Raw genomic sequence first — 20165 nt, forward strand, 5'->3', positions numbered from 1 at the left:
AGGGCAGGAGTTCGCATAGCTGGAAACCAAGTTTCCTGAAGAACAATGCAGAAGAAAGGGTGAAGGCTGATAAGTTGTGGAAGCTCAGCTAAATGGTGGAAGAAACCACTGCAGTTCCACTGGAGCATGATATTATCCATGGCTGAGAAAGGCGTGAAGGGACTGGGGAGGCAAATTATGCAGCTGGGTCATCTGATGCCTCTGATTGAACTATCCATTGCGTCTGAGGGACCAGCGAGATCCAGGTCCTCAGCGGACGCCAGAATCTCCACCTCATCTTCAGACGCAGAGCTTGTAGGAAGCGGTGGGACGGGTGCCACCGCAATGTCATGATTCCTGGGGACTTTCTTCTTTTTCTGCTTCTCTTGCTGTGCCCTTGGTGGTTCAGACTAGGAGGGCCTCACTGGGTCAGTCTCAGGGACAGACGACGACCGTGAGGCCCTACGACCAGCGACTGGTGGTTGTTTCAGCCACTTGTGGGTGGCCGCTTTTCCGCTGGTCGGAACTTGCGAAGGGAGGTCCCCAAGGGACCCCTTACTGGCGATAGTAGCTGAAGAAGTCTTACTCTTCTCCAGCTAGGAAGGGGGACCTGGTGTCCCCGATGGTTGGGGGCAGGGAGTGTTGCTCCTGAAGTAGATGGAGCAGGAGCAACAGGGAGTGACATGCCCGCCCCCCCCCCCCCCCCACAATCAAGGGAGCTGGTGGATTCTGACCAATCACAGAGCCAACCGTATGGGACGACACAGGAGATGGCAGAACCGTCACTGCAGCAGCCCCGTAGATTGACGTCATTGGCACAGGATGGAGCCTCTCATATTTCCGCCTAGCCTCAGAGTAGGTCAGGAGGTCCAGGGTCTTATATTCCATTATCTTCTGTTCTTTCTGGAATATCCGACAGTTGGCGGGCAGGGGGAATGGTGTTCTCCACAGTTAACACAGATGGGAGGCGGAGCACATGGAGTATTGAGATGTAAAGGACGTCCACAATCTCGACACGTGATGCCGGAAGTACATTGGGAAGACATATGCCCAAACTTCCAGCATTTAAAACACCGCATCGGAGGAGGGATATATGGTTTCACATAACAGCGGTAAACCATCGCCTTGAACTTCTCGGGTAAGACATCACCCTCGAAGGCCAAGATGAAGGCACCGGTGGCTACCTGATTATCCCTCGGACCCCGACGGATGCGCCGGACGAAGTGAACACCTCGTCATTCTAGGTTGGCGCGTAGTTCATCGTCCGACTGCAGAAGAAGATTCCTGTGGAATATAATACCCTGGACCATGTTTAAACTCTTACGGGGTGTGATGCTAACTGAAACATCCCCTAACTTATCGCAAGCGAGCAACCTCCGTGACTGGACAGAGGATGCTGTCTTGATTAGAACTGACCCAGAGGGCATTTTGGACAAGCCCTCCGCCTCCCCGAACTTGTCCTCTATATGCTCCACAAAAAACTGGGGCTCGGTTGACATAAATGATTCACCATCAACTCGCGTACAGACTAGGTACCGGGGTGAATGATCTGCACTGCCTTCTTTAGCCATACGTTCCTCCCAGGGAGTGGCCAGGGAGGGAAATGATCTTGGATCAAATTTCTTCCCGTTCAGGTTAGACCTCGATCGCTTAGAGACTGCTGGTGGAGGCCCACCAGCGAGAGATGATGTACCACGCTTCATTGCGGGTCATCCGCCCTGATGCCACCCACTCCGACCAGGGGCTCTCCCCACGGGCGCCACCCAGCCACAGCAAAGGCCACCTGGCAGGATGGCCTTTGCCGGGTGTCCTTATGCCCCAGAGGGATAGGCATCTACTCCTCGGCATACGTGGGGAGGTAGCAGCTCAGGCATCAGCAGTGCAATCCCTGTGTAGTCAGGGGGCTACCACCAAGAGGGTACATGACAACCCCACCACAACGGACTGGCTACCGTGCTGGATGTTGGGTGTCAAATATCCATTAATAAAGGGAGCAAAGATGGAAGTGCACAATGGAGAGAATGTATGCTACCCGGAACACACTGCAGCTGATGTGGGCGGAAGCTCTGTGTAAGTCCAACTCCATGACAATATCGGGTGTGCCAGATCGTAGGGCGAAATGGATATATAATGCACCACGTAAGGCGTCCTTCCCCAAATGGTACGCACTAACGGAAAATTTTGAAATGGAGTGGTCAAACCCGTTAGGGGACCATCACATTAAAGGCCGAAATAGTTGAGACTCCTTTTAGTCGCCTCTTATGACAGGCAGGAATACTGAGGGCCTATTCTTACCCCCAAACCCGCAAGGGGGTCTAAGTTAATGTTCCATGTGTCAGTTTCCTAAAAGAAGGTACTCTACGGCACAGGTAGAAATCTTTCAATGCTGTCATTGGTCCACTCCTTCACTATACTCGCTGTCACATGAAAATTCACGGAATTCTTTAATGTTGCCCACCAAAAAAATCTGCACTTGTGACAAGCTGGAGAGCCAGGGTCTCCAGTTCTCAGAGCTGCATGTACAGGCCTGCAGGTCAAGTCACTGACACACAGTGTCTGGAAAGTTTGCAGAACCCATCAGAAACATCTATGACCTTCCCTTAAATACTGTTCATGTATGGCCAGCTAATTAGACACAGCAAAGCTAAAACAGAAGCAAGTGTGTTGGGATTCTTGTTTTTTTTTTTTTTTTTTTTTTTTTTTTTTTGGTAGGGTTTAAGGGCGCTCAACTGCTGAGGTCATTAGCGCCCAGTCACTGGTGTTAGAGCACAAGGAACCTCCTAAAACTCAAGGGGATGGGGGGACATCAAAAAGACCTGACAAAGATGCAGATTAAATAAGTAAAAAGGTTAAATGTCTTTGGTCAAGCCAGTTAAAGTTATAAAACGCAGAAGACGAGCAGCTGCTCGAGCGTCATCAGCTAAAACATCCGGTAAGGTAGATGGCAGGGACAGGACAACACGAAATTGACTAAAACGGGGACACGACAATAAAACATGGCGCACCGTTAATGCCTGACCACAAGGGCACTGCGGGGCTGGGCCACCAGAGAGCAGGTAGCGGTGGCTAAACCGGCAATGCCCAATCCGCAACCTGGTCAGAAGGACCTCCTCGCGCCGAGATGGTCGGGAGGAAGTTGTCCAAGCAGTTGGGAGCGGTTTTACTGCCTGGAGCTTGTTTCCTTGGAGGGATGACCAAGCATCCCACCACAAGGACACAAGCCTCTTACATACATCCCCACAAACGTCAGATGACGGGACACAATGGGAGGCTGGCCGAGGCTGGAGGACTGCAGCCTTGGCTGCAGCATCCGCAGCCTCATTCCCAGGCACTCCTACATGTCCGGGGACCCACAGAAAGCTGACAGAACCGCCATTATCAGCGAAAGAATGGAGGGACTGCTGTATTCGTTGAATCAAGGGATGGACCGGATAGGGAGCCCCAAGGCTCTGAAGAGCACTGAGTGAGTCAGTGCAGAGTACATACGATGAATGGCGGTGGCGGCGGGCATACTGAATGGCCTGATGGAGAGCAAAAAGCTCGGCCGTAAGGCTGGAACATTGGTCAAGGAGCCGGTATTTAAAGGTGGCGGTCCCGACGACAAAGGCACAGCCGACACCATCGTCAGTTTTGGAGCCATCGGTGTAAATAAAGGTGTGACCAGCAAGTCGAGCATGAAGTTCGACAAACCGTGAGCAATACACTGCAGCCGGAGTACCCTCCTTCGGGAGTGAGCTGAGGTCGAGATAAATACGAACCGGAGCCTGGAGCCAAGGTGGTGTCGGGCTCTCACCCTCTCTGAAGGTGGTAGGGAGGGCAAAATCCAATTGTCGAAGCAGGCGACGGAAGCGGACTCTGGGGGGCAGCAGGGCAGACACATACAACCCGTACTGACGGTCGAGAGAATCGGCGAAGAAGGACTTGTAAGAGGGGTGTTCGGGCATAGACAACAGCCGGCAGGCATACCGACACAGCAGTATGTCGCGCCGGTAGGTCAATGGTAACTCGGCAGCTTCAGCATAAAGACTCTCGACAGGACTAGTGTAGAAGGCTCCGGTCGCAAGACGTATCCCCCGATGGTGGATGGAGTTGAGCCGGCGTAAGAGGGATGGCCGAGCGGACGAGTAGACGAAGCTCCCATAATCCAGCTTCGATCGGACTATGGACCGATACAAGCGAAGCAGGACAGTGCGATCCGCTCCCCAAGATGAACCGCTAAGAACTCTGAGGACATTAAGGGAACGTGTACAACGGGCCGCCAAATAAGAGACATGTGGAGACCAACACAGTTTTCGGTCCAACGTGAGCCCTAGAAACTTAGTTGTGTCCACGAATGGGAGAACAACGGGACCGAGATGTAAGGATGGCGGAAGGAACGCTTTATATCGCCAAAAGTTGATACAAACCGTCTTCTCTTCAGAGAACCGGAAGCCATTTGCCACGCTCCATGAGTAGAGGCTGTCTAGACAACGCTGAAGGCAGCGCTCCAGGAGGCATGTTCTCTGGGCACTGCAGTAGATCGCGAAGTCATCGACAAAGAGAGAGCCTGAGACATTAGGTGGAATGCAATCCATAATTGGATTGATCGCGATGGCAAAAAGGGCTACGCTCAAGACGGAGCCCTGAGGCACTCCGTTCTCCTGGAGGAAGACGTCGGACAATACGGAACCCACACGTACCCTAAACTTTCGATCCGTTAAAAAGGAATCAATAAAAAGGGGCAGACGACCACGTAGGCCCCACTTGTGCATAGTGCGGAGGATACCTCCTCTCCAACAGGTATCATAAGCCTTCTCCAAGTCGAAGAACACGGCTACCGTTTGGCGCCTTCGCAAAAAGTTGTTCATGATGAATGTCGACAAGGTCACAAGGTGGTCAACAGCGGAGCGGCGGCGACGAAAGCCGCATTGGACATTAGTAAGTAGTCGTCGAGATTCGAGAATCCAAACTAACCGAGCATTAACCATGCGCTCCATCACCTTACAGACACAGCTTGTAAGAGAAATGGGGCGGTAACTAGAAGGAAGGTGTCTATCCTTCCCGGGTTTGGGTATAGGAACAACAACGGTGCCACGCCAACGCATGGGGACCTGACCTTCGGTCCAGACGCGATTGTAGGTATGAAGAAGGAAGCTTTTGCCCGCCGGAGGAAGGTGTGCCAGCATCTGAACGTGAATGGCATCTGGCCCCGGAGCAGAGGACCGGGACAGTGCAAGCGCACGTTCGAGTTCCCGCATAGTAAAGGGGGCATTGTAAGTTTCCAGATTCAGCGAGTGGAAGGAAGGTCGCCGAGCCTCGTCTGCCTCTTTCCTGGGAAGGAAGGCAGGATGGTAATGGGCGGAGCTTGAAACCTCCGCGAAAAAGCGGCCAAAGGCGTTGGAGACAGCCACAGGATCAACAAGGACCTCATTACCTGAGGTCAGGCCAGGTACTGAGGAGTGGGCCTTAATGCCCGACAGCCGGCGCAGGCTACCCCAAACAACGGAACAGGGAGTAAAACTGGTAAAGGAGCTCGTGAAAGAGGCCCAGCAAGCTTTTTTGCTGTCTTTGATGACTCTACGGCATTGCGCTCGGAGTCGTTTGTATTCAATACAATTCGCCAACGTAGGATGGCGGCGAAAGGTGCGTAAAGCACGTCGTCGAGCACGGATAGCGTCCCTACAAGCCTCGTTCCACCAGGGGACGGAAACGCGACGTGAAGAAGAAGTAGTACGAGGTATGGAACGTTCGGCAGCATGGATAATAACAGCCGTGAGGTATTCGACCTGACTGTCACAACTGGGAAAATCGTGGTCCGGAAAGGTCGCCAGGGAGGAGTAAAGTCCCCAGTCAGCTTTCAGTATGTTCCAGCGCGAAGGACGTGGGGATGGGGTGTGGTGCAGGAGACGAACGACACAGGGGAAGTGGTCGCTCGAATAGGTGTCAGAAAGGACATACCACTCGAACCGACGGGCAAGAGTGGTAGAACAGATCGAGAGGTCCACGTGGGAGTAGGTATGAGTAGAGTCCGAGAGGAAAGTCGGGGCGCCGGTATTGAGGCAGACAAGATTGAGATGGTTGAAGACATCCGCCAAGAGTGAGCCTCTTTGACAGGATGCAGGAGAGCCCCAAAGGGGATGATGGGCATTGAAGTCGCCAAACAATAAGAACGGCGGGGGAAGCTAATCGATCAGGTGCATCATGTCAGCCCGACTAACAGCAGATGACGGTGGAGTGTAGACGGTACAAACTGAAAAAGTAAAAGCAGAAAGAGTAATGCGGATAGCTATTGCTTGGAGTGGGGTGGTCAACGGGATGGGATGGTAATAGACATCGTCCCGAACGAGCAACATGACCCCACCATGAGCTGGGATACCGTCCACAGGGGTGAGGTCATACCGCTCCGAGGTATAGTGGGAAAAGGCAATACGGTCAGTCGGGCGCAACTTGGTTTCCTGGAGACCAAGGACGAGCGGACAGTGCAGGCGGAGGAGCAGTTGTAATTCCTCCCGATTAGATCGAATACCTCTTATGTTCCAATGAAACAACGCCATTGCTAGTCAAAAAGTTGGGGGAACGAGACGGGGAAGAGCTGGTCACCTCGATGGCCGCGGAGGGCCAGGTTGCGAGGCAACAACGCTACAACTGACGGCAGGCGGATCCTGTTCCATCGACTCGTCGCCAGCTGCGGCCGCTGTCCCTGATTGTGTAGGAGGGGCCGCATCATTTGCCGACAAAAGGCCGGCGGAACGCCTGGCAGCAGAGCGTCCCGGCGAAACTGAGGACGGCCGGGAGCAGCGACTCACGGATGAAGCGTCAGATGAAACGCGCCGGGGTGGAGAGGGGGATAGAGACTTCTTCTTGGAGGCCTTCTTGGAAGGTCGAGGAGGCACAGGGATGGTGGGCTGGACCCGAAGAAGGTCCTCACGCGCGGGGTCCGTTTTGGAACGCCGGACCTCGGAAGCTGGGGTCCGGAACGTTTCCCCGATGGACGCCTGAGAAGAGGATCGCTTCTCAGGTGGCGTGGGGAGAGGAGGAGGAGGAAGGGTGGCCCCTGGGGCAGGGGGGGTGGGGGCCGCGGGGGAGGAGGATTTGGAAGGGAGGGATTTGGGAGGCGGAGGCAGAGCCCCCTGATGGGCAGAGGAGGTGGAGGGGGGACAGGATAGAGGTGAGGATACAGCGGAAGGAGTGGACACAACTGAGGCAAACAAAGTGGCCAGTGACACGGGATGAAGGCGGTCATACTTCTTCCTGGCCTCAGAATAAGAGAGCCGATCCAAAGTTTTGATTTCTTGTATCTTTTTCTCCTTCTGATAGGCGGGGCAGTCTGGGGATCTAGGCGAGTGGACGCCAGGACAATTAGGGCACCGAGGTGGTGGGGTGCAAGTATGTTCCTCACAAAGAGGACGTCCACAGTCGCCACAAAGGGGCTCAGCCTCACACCGGGACGACATGTGCCCAAAGCGCAAACACCTAAAACAGCGCATAGGAGGCGGGACGTAAGGTCACACGTCGCACCGGTAGCACATCACCTTTACCTTCTCCGGGAGAACGTCCCCCTCGAAGGCGAGGATAAAGGCCCCGGTGTCGATGCGACGGTCTTTGGGGCCGAGCTGGACTCGCCAGACGAAATGCACGCCGCGGCGCTCCAGGTTGGCCCTGAGCTCCTCATCAGATTGTAGCAGGAGGTCACGATGAAAAATAACCCCCTGCGTCCTATTTAGTGCCAGATGTGGGACAATGGATACTGGGATGTCCCCTAGGCGGTCGCACGCCTGGAGTGCCGCCGACTGTGTGGCAGAGGTGGTCTTGATAAGAACGGACCCTGATCGCATCTTGCTGAGAGCCTCGATTTCCTCGAAGACGTCCTCAATGTGCTGAACAAAGAACATGGGCTTGGAGGTGGCGAACGTCCCCCCATCTGTTCGAGAACAGACCAAATAGCGGGGGAAGTACTTCGCCCCAAGCCGGCGGGCCTGTCCCTCCTCCCATGGAGTGGCCAAGGGGGAAAGGGCAGGAGAACCAGAACTATAAACAGTACCTTTTCTTTTGGAAGACTCGGCCGCAGAGCGACCTGATACGTGTTGACGTTTCATGTGCGAAACGTCCGCCCCGATACCACCCACTCCGACCAGGGGCTCTCCCCACGGGTGCCACCCAGCCGCAGCAAGGGCCACCTGGCAGGATGACCATTGCCGGGAGTCCTGATGCCCCAAGGAGACGGGCATCTACTCCTTGGCCAACGTGGGGAGGGTGCAGCTCAGGTATCGGCAGTACGATCCCTGTGTTGTCAGGGGGCTACAACCTAGAGGGTACATGACGACCCCACCACAACGGGCTGGCTACCGTGCTGGATTTCTGGTGCCATGGAAAGTCCATCATGATCGCTGGTGCAGATGGAGATGCACTATGGGCGTAACTTGGACAACCCATCAGGCGTTTAGGCCCAATTTGAGGAATAATGGGTATGGTGACAACGCCGGTGCAATGCTGAGTGCCAAGGTCTTAGTGCACTTAGGACCAGTGGTACACCATGTAAGGTGTCCTTCCCCAAAAGGCTCGTACTTCTGTAGAATTTTGAAAAATGGAGGTCAAACCCCAAGGGGGACCATCACATAGAAGGCCGAAACGGTTGAAACTCCTTTTAGTCGTCTCTTACGACAGGCAGGAATACCTCGGGCCTATTCTTACCCCGGACCCGCAGGGGGGGGGATTCTTGTTGTTCATGCTGTATATTAACAACAAGACAATGCATTGACAGTAACATTTTCTGCAGCTTTGTGATCTATAACAAGAGAACTACCTTAAGATTGCTGCGCACATATTTTGTCAAATATCAATAAGATCTGTAAGTGGCAAAAAACTGTACGTCCAGTAACATAAAATTACATATTCAGAAATGAAAGGCTCCAACGTTCCATCCCCTCTTTACGGAAGCGTCCGATCCCGCCCGTCTACTTTGACCCGTGACGTCACAAATATGGTGGAAACTACCATAAACCACGATTCCAATATGGCACATATAAAGTCGTTACGTACACATCATGAGGACGAAAATACATTGAAAAACAAACACACACACATTCCACAAAAAGCCTAATGACACTAACGGGACAAGCGCAGGAAACAGGGGGTTTTTGGGTGGGGACAAACTAAATATAAATATATTTAGACACCCACCTCCATACAAAACCAAGCAAAACGACGAAAAAAAGCGACATCACAAAACTCCCCAAATACCACTAAACACAATATCATCTGGAATCGGACACTTCCCTTGACCTATATAACTTAACAGCAGCTCACGATCACATAAATTGGGATCGAACACTTCCCTTGACCTATATAGCTCAACCGCAGCTCCCAATCCCATAAATTAGGACACTTCCCTTGACCTATACAACACAAAAACATCTCCCGATACCAATACCAACATTCACAGCCACACATTGAGATCGAACATTTCCCTTGACCTGTTATCCTTAAGACATCTCCACATACACCAGAACTTTAAGTAAGCCTCATTTCTTCACGACATACTGAACGCTTCACGACTTCATCCAAAAATCCGAATAGTTGAAGAAATTTTATTAGAGACAAAGCACTGTCCCCCATCATAGCCGACAACCGAAAACTGTTGACCCTGTCAGTCATATCCATACCTACCAAAGACATAAAAAAAGCAATTTACCAAAATTCACACACAACGCCACACTCGCAAACTAAACCAAAAACCTCACCTAACACACCACCAGAGGACACCATCGATCGCATCACAATGACACCTACAAACACGCCACTCTCACAAATTAAATTCCGAGCCGTCGTGACGTCACACACCACAACAGCCTTACGTCACGGGTCAAAGCCAACGGGTGGGATCGGACGCTTTGGTCGACCCCAGAAAACTTACAAACATAGCATCCTATGCCAAAATACCAGCAAATAGTATTCAGGAGACTAAATTTCCACAGAAACCCAAGACTGTTTGGTGCGAAGGAATTTGTCATGTTACAGAGTTACATGTTACAGAGTACCTATTAAATTAAACTTTAATATATTGTTCTGTATAGTCAGTCTGAGCAACAGAGACTGTAATAAAAATTGTTGCTTCTCTGCAAATAAGTTATACTTCTGAGAACCACAATCTCCTGGAGCACCACACCAAATGGCCAGTAAGTAGCCACTAAACAATGGAGTTTGGCCAGGTGGTGATGGTAACCATTACAGTTCCATTGACACAAATATTCGAGTGTAACACTTTGTAGGGATATGAAACAGAATGATCACATAGGTTCAGTCATGGGTAAAGCAGGTGGTAGACATTGGTTTCTTGGTAGAATACTGGGAAAGTGCAATCAGTCTACAAAGGAGACAGCTTACAAATCAGTCATGAAATTGGTTCTAGAATATTGTTCAAGTGTGTGGGACCCATACCAGACAGGACTAACAAGGGACATTGAATGTACAGAGAGAAGGGCAGCACGAATGGGCACAGGTTTGTTCAATACGTGGGAGAATGTCACAGAGATACTGAAGAAACTGAACTAGAAGACTCTTAAAGATAGACATAAGGGGTGTGGCAAACCAGGGTATCTGCACCGGATGGCAAATTCAAAGGGTGCCAAATTCACATTCTTAAAGAAAGAAACCTTGTTTCACAAAGTGCCTAGTCTCCAGTGAATGTTGGTCTATCAATTATTCACATGATTTTGAAATGTATCCCTGTTGTTTTTTGAACACATTCTAAGTTGATTTCTGAATGAATCATCAGTTAATTTTTTAATGCATGCATAGTGTCTCTGGGAGAGGAATCCCCATTGCATCAAGAAATAAAAAACTTTCTTGCAGACAAAAGGGGACAGAGATATACGAGCTGAGCCAATAAACCTGAACAGGTGAAGGCCAATAGCTGTTTGTTTATGGAGTCGATTGGGTGTGCAAATGATAAGCGTTGTTATAATTATTATTGAAATCCATAGATTCAGACTACCTGTGTGGAAATAAATGACTAGCAAGAATAGCACGTAAGAAAGATTACATATTATCTTCTTGGTGTATCGAAGAAAATGAAATTTTGACAGAAAATTTTTGCCAGATCGCTACACTACAAAGTGCCAGTTGTACAGTCCCTAGTTACCAGCCACGTAAGTTCTATTCTCGGAGTAGGCATGGAAAACGCATTGTACGAACACATAACAACATCTAACCAGAGAATGAATGTGGGACAACTTAACCAGTGATTTTTGGCAAGGTTCATAACGTTAACTGCAGAATAAGTTTTGATAGTGGCAGGAATAGTTGCAGAATTAATGATGATAAGATTGATTGTTTGAACGAGGAAGGAGTCACTGATGACCGTGCCACTAAAGCAGAGCTATTAAACATAGTTTTCAGAAACTCCTTCACCAAAGAAGATGAATTAATTATTCCTGAATCCCAATCAACAACTGCCAAGATGAGAAACATAGAAGTAGACATCCTCAGTGTAGCAAAGCAGCTCAAATCACTTAATAAAGGCAACGCCTCCGGTCCAGATTGTATACCAGTCAGGTTCCTTTCAGAGTATGCTGATACAATAGCTCCATATTTAGCAATTACATACAACTGCTCACTCAAAGAAAGATCCATACCCAAAGACTGAAAAATTGTTCAAGTCACACCAATTCCCAGAAATGGAAATAGGAGTAATCTGCTGAATTACAGGCCCATATCACTAACGTCGATTTGCAGTAGGGTTTTGGAACATGAATTACCTCCAAGAAAACAATTTACTTACATACAGTCAGCATGGATTCAGAAAACATTGTTCTTGTGAAATACAACTAGCTCTTTATACTCATGAAGTAATGACTGCTATCAACAGGGGATTTTTAATTGATACCATATTTTTAGATTTACAGAAGGCTTTCGACATCGTTCCTCACAAGTGTCTCCTAACCAAACTGTGTGCCTATGGAATATCGCCTCAGTTGTGTGACTAGATTCATGATTTCCTGTCAGAAAGGCCCGAGTTTGTAATAATAGATGGAAAGTCAGAGTAAAACAGAAGTAATATCCGGTATCCAATATGGAAGTGTTATAGGCCCTCTATTGTTCCTGATCTATATTAACGGCATAGGAGACAATCTGAGTAGCCGTCTTAGATTGTTTGCAGATGATGCTGTCATTTACCATCTTGTAAAGTCATCAGATGACCAAAATGAATTGCAAAATGATTTAGATAAGATATGTGTATGGTGTGAAAAGTGGAAATTGACCCCGAATAAAGAAAAGTGCAAAGTTATTCACATGAGTACTAACAGAAATCCGCTAAAATTCAATTATGTGATAATTCACACAAATCTGATGGCCTTAAATTCAACTAAATACTTAGGGATTATAATTACAAATAATCTAAATTGGAATGATCACATCGATAACGTTATGGGTAGAGCAAACCAAAGACTGTGATTCATTGGCAGAACACTTAGAAGGTGCAACAGGCCTACTAAAGAGACTGCTTACACCATGTTTGTCCACCCTATTCTGGAGTATTGCTGTGTGATGTGGGATCCACATTGGGTGGGACTGACAGACAACATCAAAAAAGTCCAAAGAAGGGCAGTTTGTGTTGTATTACCACAAAATAGGGAGATAGTGTCACAGGCATGATACATGAACTGAAGTGGCAATCATTAAAACAAAGGTGTTTTTCATTGAGACATATCCTGTCACGAAAATTCAATCACCAGTTTTCTCCTCCGATTGCAAAAACATTCTGTTGGCACCCACCTACATAGGAAGAAATGATCATCATGATAAAATAAGAGAAATCATGGCTCGCACACAAAAATGTAAGAGCTCATTCTTCCAGCGCGCCGTTTGAGAGTGGAATGGTAGAGAGACAGCTTGAAGGTGGTTGATTGAACCCTCTGCCAAGCACTTTATTGTGGATAGAGTAATCATGCAGATGTAGATGGAACGGAGACATCACACAAATTAAATAGAAGAATTTGACGATTCCAAATTTAGATACAAATTTTGTACTACCACCACCACCACCACCACCACCACCACCACCACCACCACCACCACTTTTCAATATAACGCTTGAGAAACTCGAGAATTTGAATGAAATGTGAAACTATTTCTTAACATAAAACATTTTGCTTGTAGTAGGGCTAATAGGCATTTGATATTGGTACTTTGTGAATTACACTATGTCGTATTAGTTATGTAAGTGAGGCAGATAGAAATGACCATTTGTGCCAAAACAGTCTCACTTATTTGGCATGTGTTACAATTGCTGCAATGTTAGAAAGGCCTATTTCATTTTATCTAGCAGTCAGTGACAAGATGTAATCAAATCAAGAAACCACACCAATCTTGTGTACTATCCTTATTAACAGCTTTTCAGTATTAGACAATGACATTTTGATTTTTCACGTAGCAAAACATTTTCATGAACTTCGATGAGGTAATAGAGTCCTTTGTTCTAGGAAAGCACACCGTGTAAAGTAGCAAGATGAAAAAGAAAAAAATGCTAGCACCTAAGGACTGAAGAAATATGTACTGTCTTGCTTGTCTCTTGTCTTTACTGGTTTTATACCTCCTATATTTAATTTTACATCACAAAAAAGAGAAAGTTATTAGTTAATATGCAATGAAGAGTGCAAATTTTCTGAAGATTTCTTACTCTCCCGGTCACAAATAACCCCACCCAGTGTTAATGATGAGGTTTTCTTTTTTTAAGGGGATAGGATGTCCAGCCAACTGGGAGAAGCACCACAGGATATTTTCATTTCCACTGTCCCGAACGTAGGTTTGATGGCTTCCATTACAAAATATACACATTTGAATTCCACAAAATGAAATACAGTGATGTGTGATAGAAGAACGCTGTGTGAAGAGGCATGCCACCACACTTTGGCACACTTAAGACCAAATAGCACGTCTGACATTTCCTTGAACATATGTGTTTTATACATCAAACTCTTCAGAAAGATGTAAGCTACAAAATGAACATTTTTTGAAAAATGGATCTTTCTTTTTACTTTTTGACATCGTATCTCAAACGCTCACTTGGGAGGGGGTAGTATCAAAATTTCGCTCTGGCTCGGAAATACTGTAGATTATGGGCTGCTAGGAATATACTACATCCCCCTGCATATCATTCGCATAGGGATCGTAAGGATAAGATTAGAATAATTACTGCATGCACAGAGGCATTCAAACAGTCATTCTTCCCATGCTCCATATGTGAATGGAACAGAAAAATACCCTCACAACTGGTACAATGGGACGTACACTCTGCCGTGCACCTCGGGATGATTTGCAGAGTATCGATGTAGATGTGAATGTAGAAGGAACATCAGATTAGGATCAGAGAAGGCACAAATTACTTTGCTGCGGAGTTGTGCTACAACTGAATGTGTGATTCTTCATCAGTTAATTGGCTAGATCTCAAGGGAGATGGGGGGCCAGACTGACTTGAGCAGCAGAACTTAGTTAAACTTTCAAGTTTTCCCTCTTTTCCCTGCAAAGTTTCAGTTCTGTGCGGATTTTTCTATCCTGATTTTTGGAACAGAAGATGAAGTTCTTATCAATTGTCCACAGCCTGTTGCTCTCAGCCACCTGATGGCAGAATGCTGGCCTGTTTCATCTTGTGAGGGGGGCATCTCGGCAGGTGTCCTATTTCCTGGAGATGCCGAAGAGGATGAGATGCCTCCAGCTGCACCAATGAGATTCTTACCACCGATGCTGTGGATTTGGGGGCCGAAGGAGCAGATGTCCCCTCCTGCACTGACATCTGGCTAGGGCCATGAGTTCCTGTTTGAGACAATGTAAAAGGGCCAAGTGTGGATATTGACACAATGTTTGCAGAATTTGATGTCATATTGACTGGATGTAGCGAGTCAAACTTTTTCTTGATAAGACTTCATATTCTTGGATCTTCTTCATCCACTTGAAAACTGAACATGTAGGTGAACGACAGGGCTGGTGTCCTGGACAGTTTATATGTGTAAGGAGTTGTTCATAAAGTTGTGGGGAGTTGTTCTGGACAGTTTATATGTGTAGGGAGTTGTTCATAAAGTCTGTCCTCATGAGTAGCACTTCTGAACATCTCATACGTAGCCTCATTAGTACAATGAGAGGATATGCGTCCAAATCTATGGCACCTAAAACGTCCAATAGGAGGATGAAAATAGTGTTTGATATCACACCCATAAATCCTGCCTTTCAGTTTCTTAGGTAAAACATTTCCAGCAAAGGCAAGAACAAAAGCTCCAGTGTCCACTCTATTATCCTTTGGTCCTATCTGGGTGTGACAAACAAAATGTAACACATGCTGCTCTAGGTTGGGGTGGGGGGTCAAGTGACCCCTGACATAACTCCTTTTTCAGAATACTAATGTTCTTATAATCACAAAGATACTTGTGTTTCATTTTGTTCTGGCCAACAACTACTGCCTCAAACAATGATGTATGCAATTGTAATGTAACTTTTCCATTGTATTTCATATGCAGCTCTCGTTACCTGCCACATAAGTGAGTCAATTTTCTTTGCCTTTAATAGGTGTCTTCAATTAATGTCACATCAGTGTAGTCTCATTAGATAAAGATTTTGCATTTCTGGAGGACTCAGATACTGAATCAGAAGTGGACTAGCAGATTCAGATAATGATCGTCTTATAAATTTATAAATTATAGAGTGCAGCAATCAATCGTCCTTTTTTTGCAGGTTTTATTTGGCAAATCCAGATTTTGGCTAGTGACTAGCCATTATCAATTTACTATTTTCTAGTCTCGATATATGTCAGTTTCCTGTTGTTCAAGCGTCAGTCACGTGCACGTACACATGCACACACAATGAATTCATACAGAACAGTTAATAATAAAATATATTTCTCAACTCTGGTAACAGCAATTGCATAACAGGTTTAGCCTATCTGTCCCTGTGCTGACTATAGTTATATGAACACAAACAAAATAATTTCCTCTGAAAATTAATCTTCTGTCTTGATGTACCATTAGAAGAACAGTTCCAAACTAACAGTCCTCAGTTAAATCTGTATGCAGGCTGTCTCTGTCCATATACCATAATTCTACTCACCGTTCTGTTTCTCCTGAAGACTAACACTGCCTGTCTATCTGTCAATCTTTCTATCTCACCTGATGACTTAGAGACTTGGAATGTTCTGCATGAACTCCATAGCAAGACTCAGACAGGCTTACAACTTGCAATGGACCATTTCTGCTCGTACACATTTACTTAAGCATGCATCTCTCTTCACGGTGGCGTTGCCACTACAGGAGACGTGATTCTTGTGGGTAGAGTGACCAAGTTGAGTGCATTGATATTCCTGCTACAGACGGGTGTCCAGGGTACTTCTGGTATCAACTGTCATAAACTTTTCTTGTGGGATATCTCAGTACACCACAGGGGCAAAGACTAGTATCACGTACCACTAACAGCTTCTTTTGTTACAAGATTGTATTTCCTCAGCTGAGTTTTGGTTGCATTATTGGAGGCTTAATTTTATCTCAGGGATAAAATAACAACAGAAATATGCCACAAATGTATCAGACCCCTTTTGTATGATGAGAAGTCATCATGAACTCAATGCATTCCTGCTGATAAGTCTGTTCTCATTTTTGAATATGGTACAAGTTTGCACAAATCTATTTCCAGTTTTATATGCCTGGTAAAAATAACACAGCTGATATTCTACACAAACTTGACGAGTACAGATTCAAATTTTTGGCAGCTGCAGTCATGGATTCCAAATAATTTGCAATGTCTTTCCACACCTGGATCAGCAAAAACTCTACTCAAACAAACAGCCATTGGGAGAGTAAGTCATTCCTTGCCTCACTGAAAACATTTCTAAACCAAGGTGGAAATGTGACTGCAAACAAACTCCTAGGCATCCCTTCAGCTCACCAAGAAACTTCAACAGAAGAAAACATTGTTGGTGGGGACAATGAACAAGATTCACTGGAATATCTTCAACTGCATCACAAAAAAGGGGAAACAGTGAAGAAGATGGATGTTGTGGAGATGCTCTTACATTGTACCAAACTGCACACTGCATTCTGAAGTAGCAGTGAGCAAAGAATGAAAGAAGAAACCTGGAATTGTTACCTTTTATAACACTACAAAGTATGGTGTGGACACTGTAGATCAAAACAATGAAACACTCAACCAAAGTTGCTTGCAGCAGATGGCCAATGCATCTCTCTTGTAACATCCTTGCCATGGTAATAACAAAATTGGATCATCTACATTCAAATAATTGAAAATAATCTGCAGATAAAGCATTTGTTCCACAGCTGGTAAATGAACTAACAAATGGAGAACAACAAAAAGAGTGAGGCACAAGCAAGGATGCTAATCCAATGAAGAAGTTTCGGGTCTAGTGTAGCAGGGGATACAACCCGTCGGCTTTGGACAAGGACGTCACAAGCCACCAGAGAGCAGTTTACCATTTTCGCTTTTGCTGTTATGTTTCAGTTTCGTTTTTTTACTGATTGCTTAATAAAGTGGATCTGTTTATTCTATCTCGTGAGATTTTTTTTTTAAAAAAAAAGCCAAAAAACACTTATCAGCCACTGAAGGGAGCTACAACACTAAGAAGAATCGCTTCTCGATTGGCCACTTGTGACATTGTCCAAAGCCGACGGGTTGTATCCCCTGCTACACTAGTCCCGAAGTTTCTATAGGACCTAACAAATCGAAAAAACGAAAAATGTTTCAAATTGTATAAGCAAAGTGTCCTATGATATCTGAGAGAAATGCAAAAAGCTGTATGCAGAAAACATAGATGGAAAGTACCTGCCTATGCCCAACATTAAACATAGAATAAAAGCAACTATGCCCAACATTAAACATAGAAGAAAAGCAACTATGCTCAACATTAAATTTCACTGTTTCAAAACAATGAAATAAATGAAAAACTGTTAGGAACTTCATAAATTGGTCACATTTAGCTGAATGGAAAATATATTGGTCCAACTTCATTCATGTTGTGGATCGATAATGCATAGCTGTCTCATTAGGGGTCAAAGGACCCCTTCCTAATGTTTTAAGAGTGTTACCGTTTCCACTGTTCTAATGTTAATTAAGATCAAATCAAAGGTACTAAGCTTCAATATTAATGTAAACTACCGCATTTAACTAGCTATGGATGGTTCAAATGACTCTAAGTACTATGGGACTTAACATCTGAGGTCATCAGTCCCCTAGACTTAGAACTATTTAAACCTAACTAACCTACGGGCATCACACACATCCATGCCCGAGGCAGGATTCGAACCTGCGACCGTAGCAGCAGCGCGGTTTTGGACTGAAACGCCTAGAACTGCTCGGCCACATCGGGCAGCCTAGCTATGGAACTTCAGATTCTTATTACCGTACGAAAACTTACAAGTTTACTAGTGTAGCCCACAACTTGTCTGTAATAGGTGAATTATTATAGAAGTCAGAGTGCCAAACTGACCAATTACGCATGTAGGCCTACAAGAATTAGAGAGTCTGTGCTTGATTATGTTAAAAACTGGTGGAGTATACAAACATAACTTATATGAAAATGAACATTAAAAGAATTCCACACTATTTCCTGAATTCCTCACCCCATCCGCCAAAATTAACATGAACCTGACACCCCCAATGAAACTGCATATGCTGTTGTCATTCAACGATACAAAAACTTTGTGTTATAAATCCAGCAGAATGAAAATAGTTACAGCTAATTAATCGAGTCACTTTTCAGCGTTTGTCAACATCAGCTTACGCCTTTATCCACAGAGCCATTCGTTACATTATAAAGAATCACGAACAATACTTACTTGCTTCAGAAGAGCGTTGCAGATCAGTTGCAATTTATCTACTGTTATATCTATTGGAAGGTCCAACAGATTTCCCAGAACCTCTCCGGTTTCAGACTTAAATCTGGTTAAAATCATACGTGTCTCACTTTTTGGCTCCATTTGTATTTAAAAAAGTTTACAAATTACACTTAACAATATTACAAATCGATTTGCAATGATACTGTCACAAACTAACTTATTTCTCAAACTTGTGAAATTATCCTGCCGACAGAAGTTGCGTCACGGGTGTCATCCCGCACCCATCTCCACATGCAAAACAAAGCGACACACGTGCTTCTGTTGACAACACATTACCAAAGTACCTCACTGTAAAGCTACTACTGGACTTCTCTACTATCCAGCGAGGTTCAAACCTCATTGCAACATGGAAGTACCACGCAAATCGGGGGACTACTGAAGAAGGGTGGTTCATTTGAGAAGTTGCCAGCGGGTTCGTGCGCATGAGCAGAGCTGAATTCGCGTATGAGCAGTGCTTTCTCCCGCTTCTGGCTACTTGAAGCGTGGCTGTTTGCTGTTTGAGCAGTAGCAGCAAGTAGCCAGATGCTACCCCAAGCTGCCAGATTCGTGCATGCACAGAGCAAGCTGAACAATAGTGGTGAGGGAGGGAGGTGTCCTTCTTCACGTGACCCATATGTACATGTTTCGTGATATTGCTGGTCTCTTCGTTTACAGCTCCCACGTCAAATGAAAACAAAACAGATTGTGGCCGGGAGCCATCAAGTTAATTAATATACATTCTCATAAACATGAAAGGCCAAAATAAGTTAGTAGTGTCAATTTTCTGATTTTATATTATATCCACATTATTAGCAATCACCCATTAATGTCTTATTGAATTGAAATGAATGAAATTTTATTGTCGTTTAGCTATTACAGCAATTGACAAAGTCAAGTTACATATATACAAGGTAGATAGCATATGTACATGGGTTGAAGATCAATATGTCACTATATATATATATATATATATATATATATATATATATATATATATATATATATATAGTGGGAAACATTCCACGTGGGAAAAATATATCTAAAAACAAAGATGATGTGACTTACCAAACGAAAGCGCTGGCAGGTCGATAGACACACAAACATACACACAAAATTCAAGCTTTCGCAACAAACTGTTGCCTCATCAGGAAAGAGGGAAGGAGAGGGAAAGACGAACGGATGTGGGTTTTAAGGGAGAGGGTAAGGAGTCATTCCAATCCCGGGAGCGGAAAGACTTACCTTAGGGGGGGGGGGGGGGGGGGGGGGGGGGGGGGAGGAAGGAAAAAAGGATGGGTATAAACTCGCGCGCACACACACACATATACAGACACAAGCAGA

General features: G+C 45.8%; 1 protein-coding gene across 1 annotated transcript in view; it reads right to left on the reverse strand.

The window, feature by feature from the left end:
• Positions 1 to 19130, reverse strand: part of LOC124614644 (notchless protein homolog 1) — a 94244-nt gene extending 75114 nt beyond the window's left edge. Inside the window, exon 1 of the mRNA XM_047142960.1 lies at positions 18789 to 19130. Within this exon, the coding sequence (XP_046998916.1) occupies positions 18789 to 18929 (141 nt within the window). The 5' untranslated portion in view covers positions 18930 to 19130. The remainder of the gene's footprint in view (positions 1 to 18788) is intronic.
• Positions 19131 to 20165: the final 1035 nt, after the last annotated feature.

The sequence above is a fragment of the Schistocerca americana genome, chromosome 1 (genome assembly GCF_021461395.2).
Source record: "Schistocerca americana isolate TAMUIC-IGC-003095 chromosome 1, iqSchAmer2.1, whole genome shotgun sequence".
In the NCBI taxonomy this organism is placed as follows: domain Eukaryota; kingdom Metazoa; phylum Arthropoda; class Insecta; order Orthoptera; family Acrididae; genus Schistocerca; species Schistocerca americana.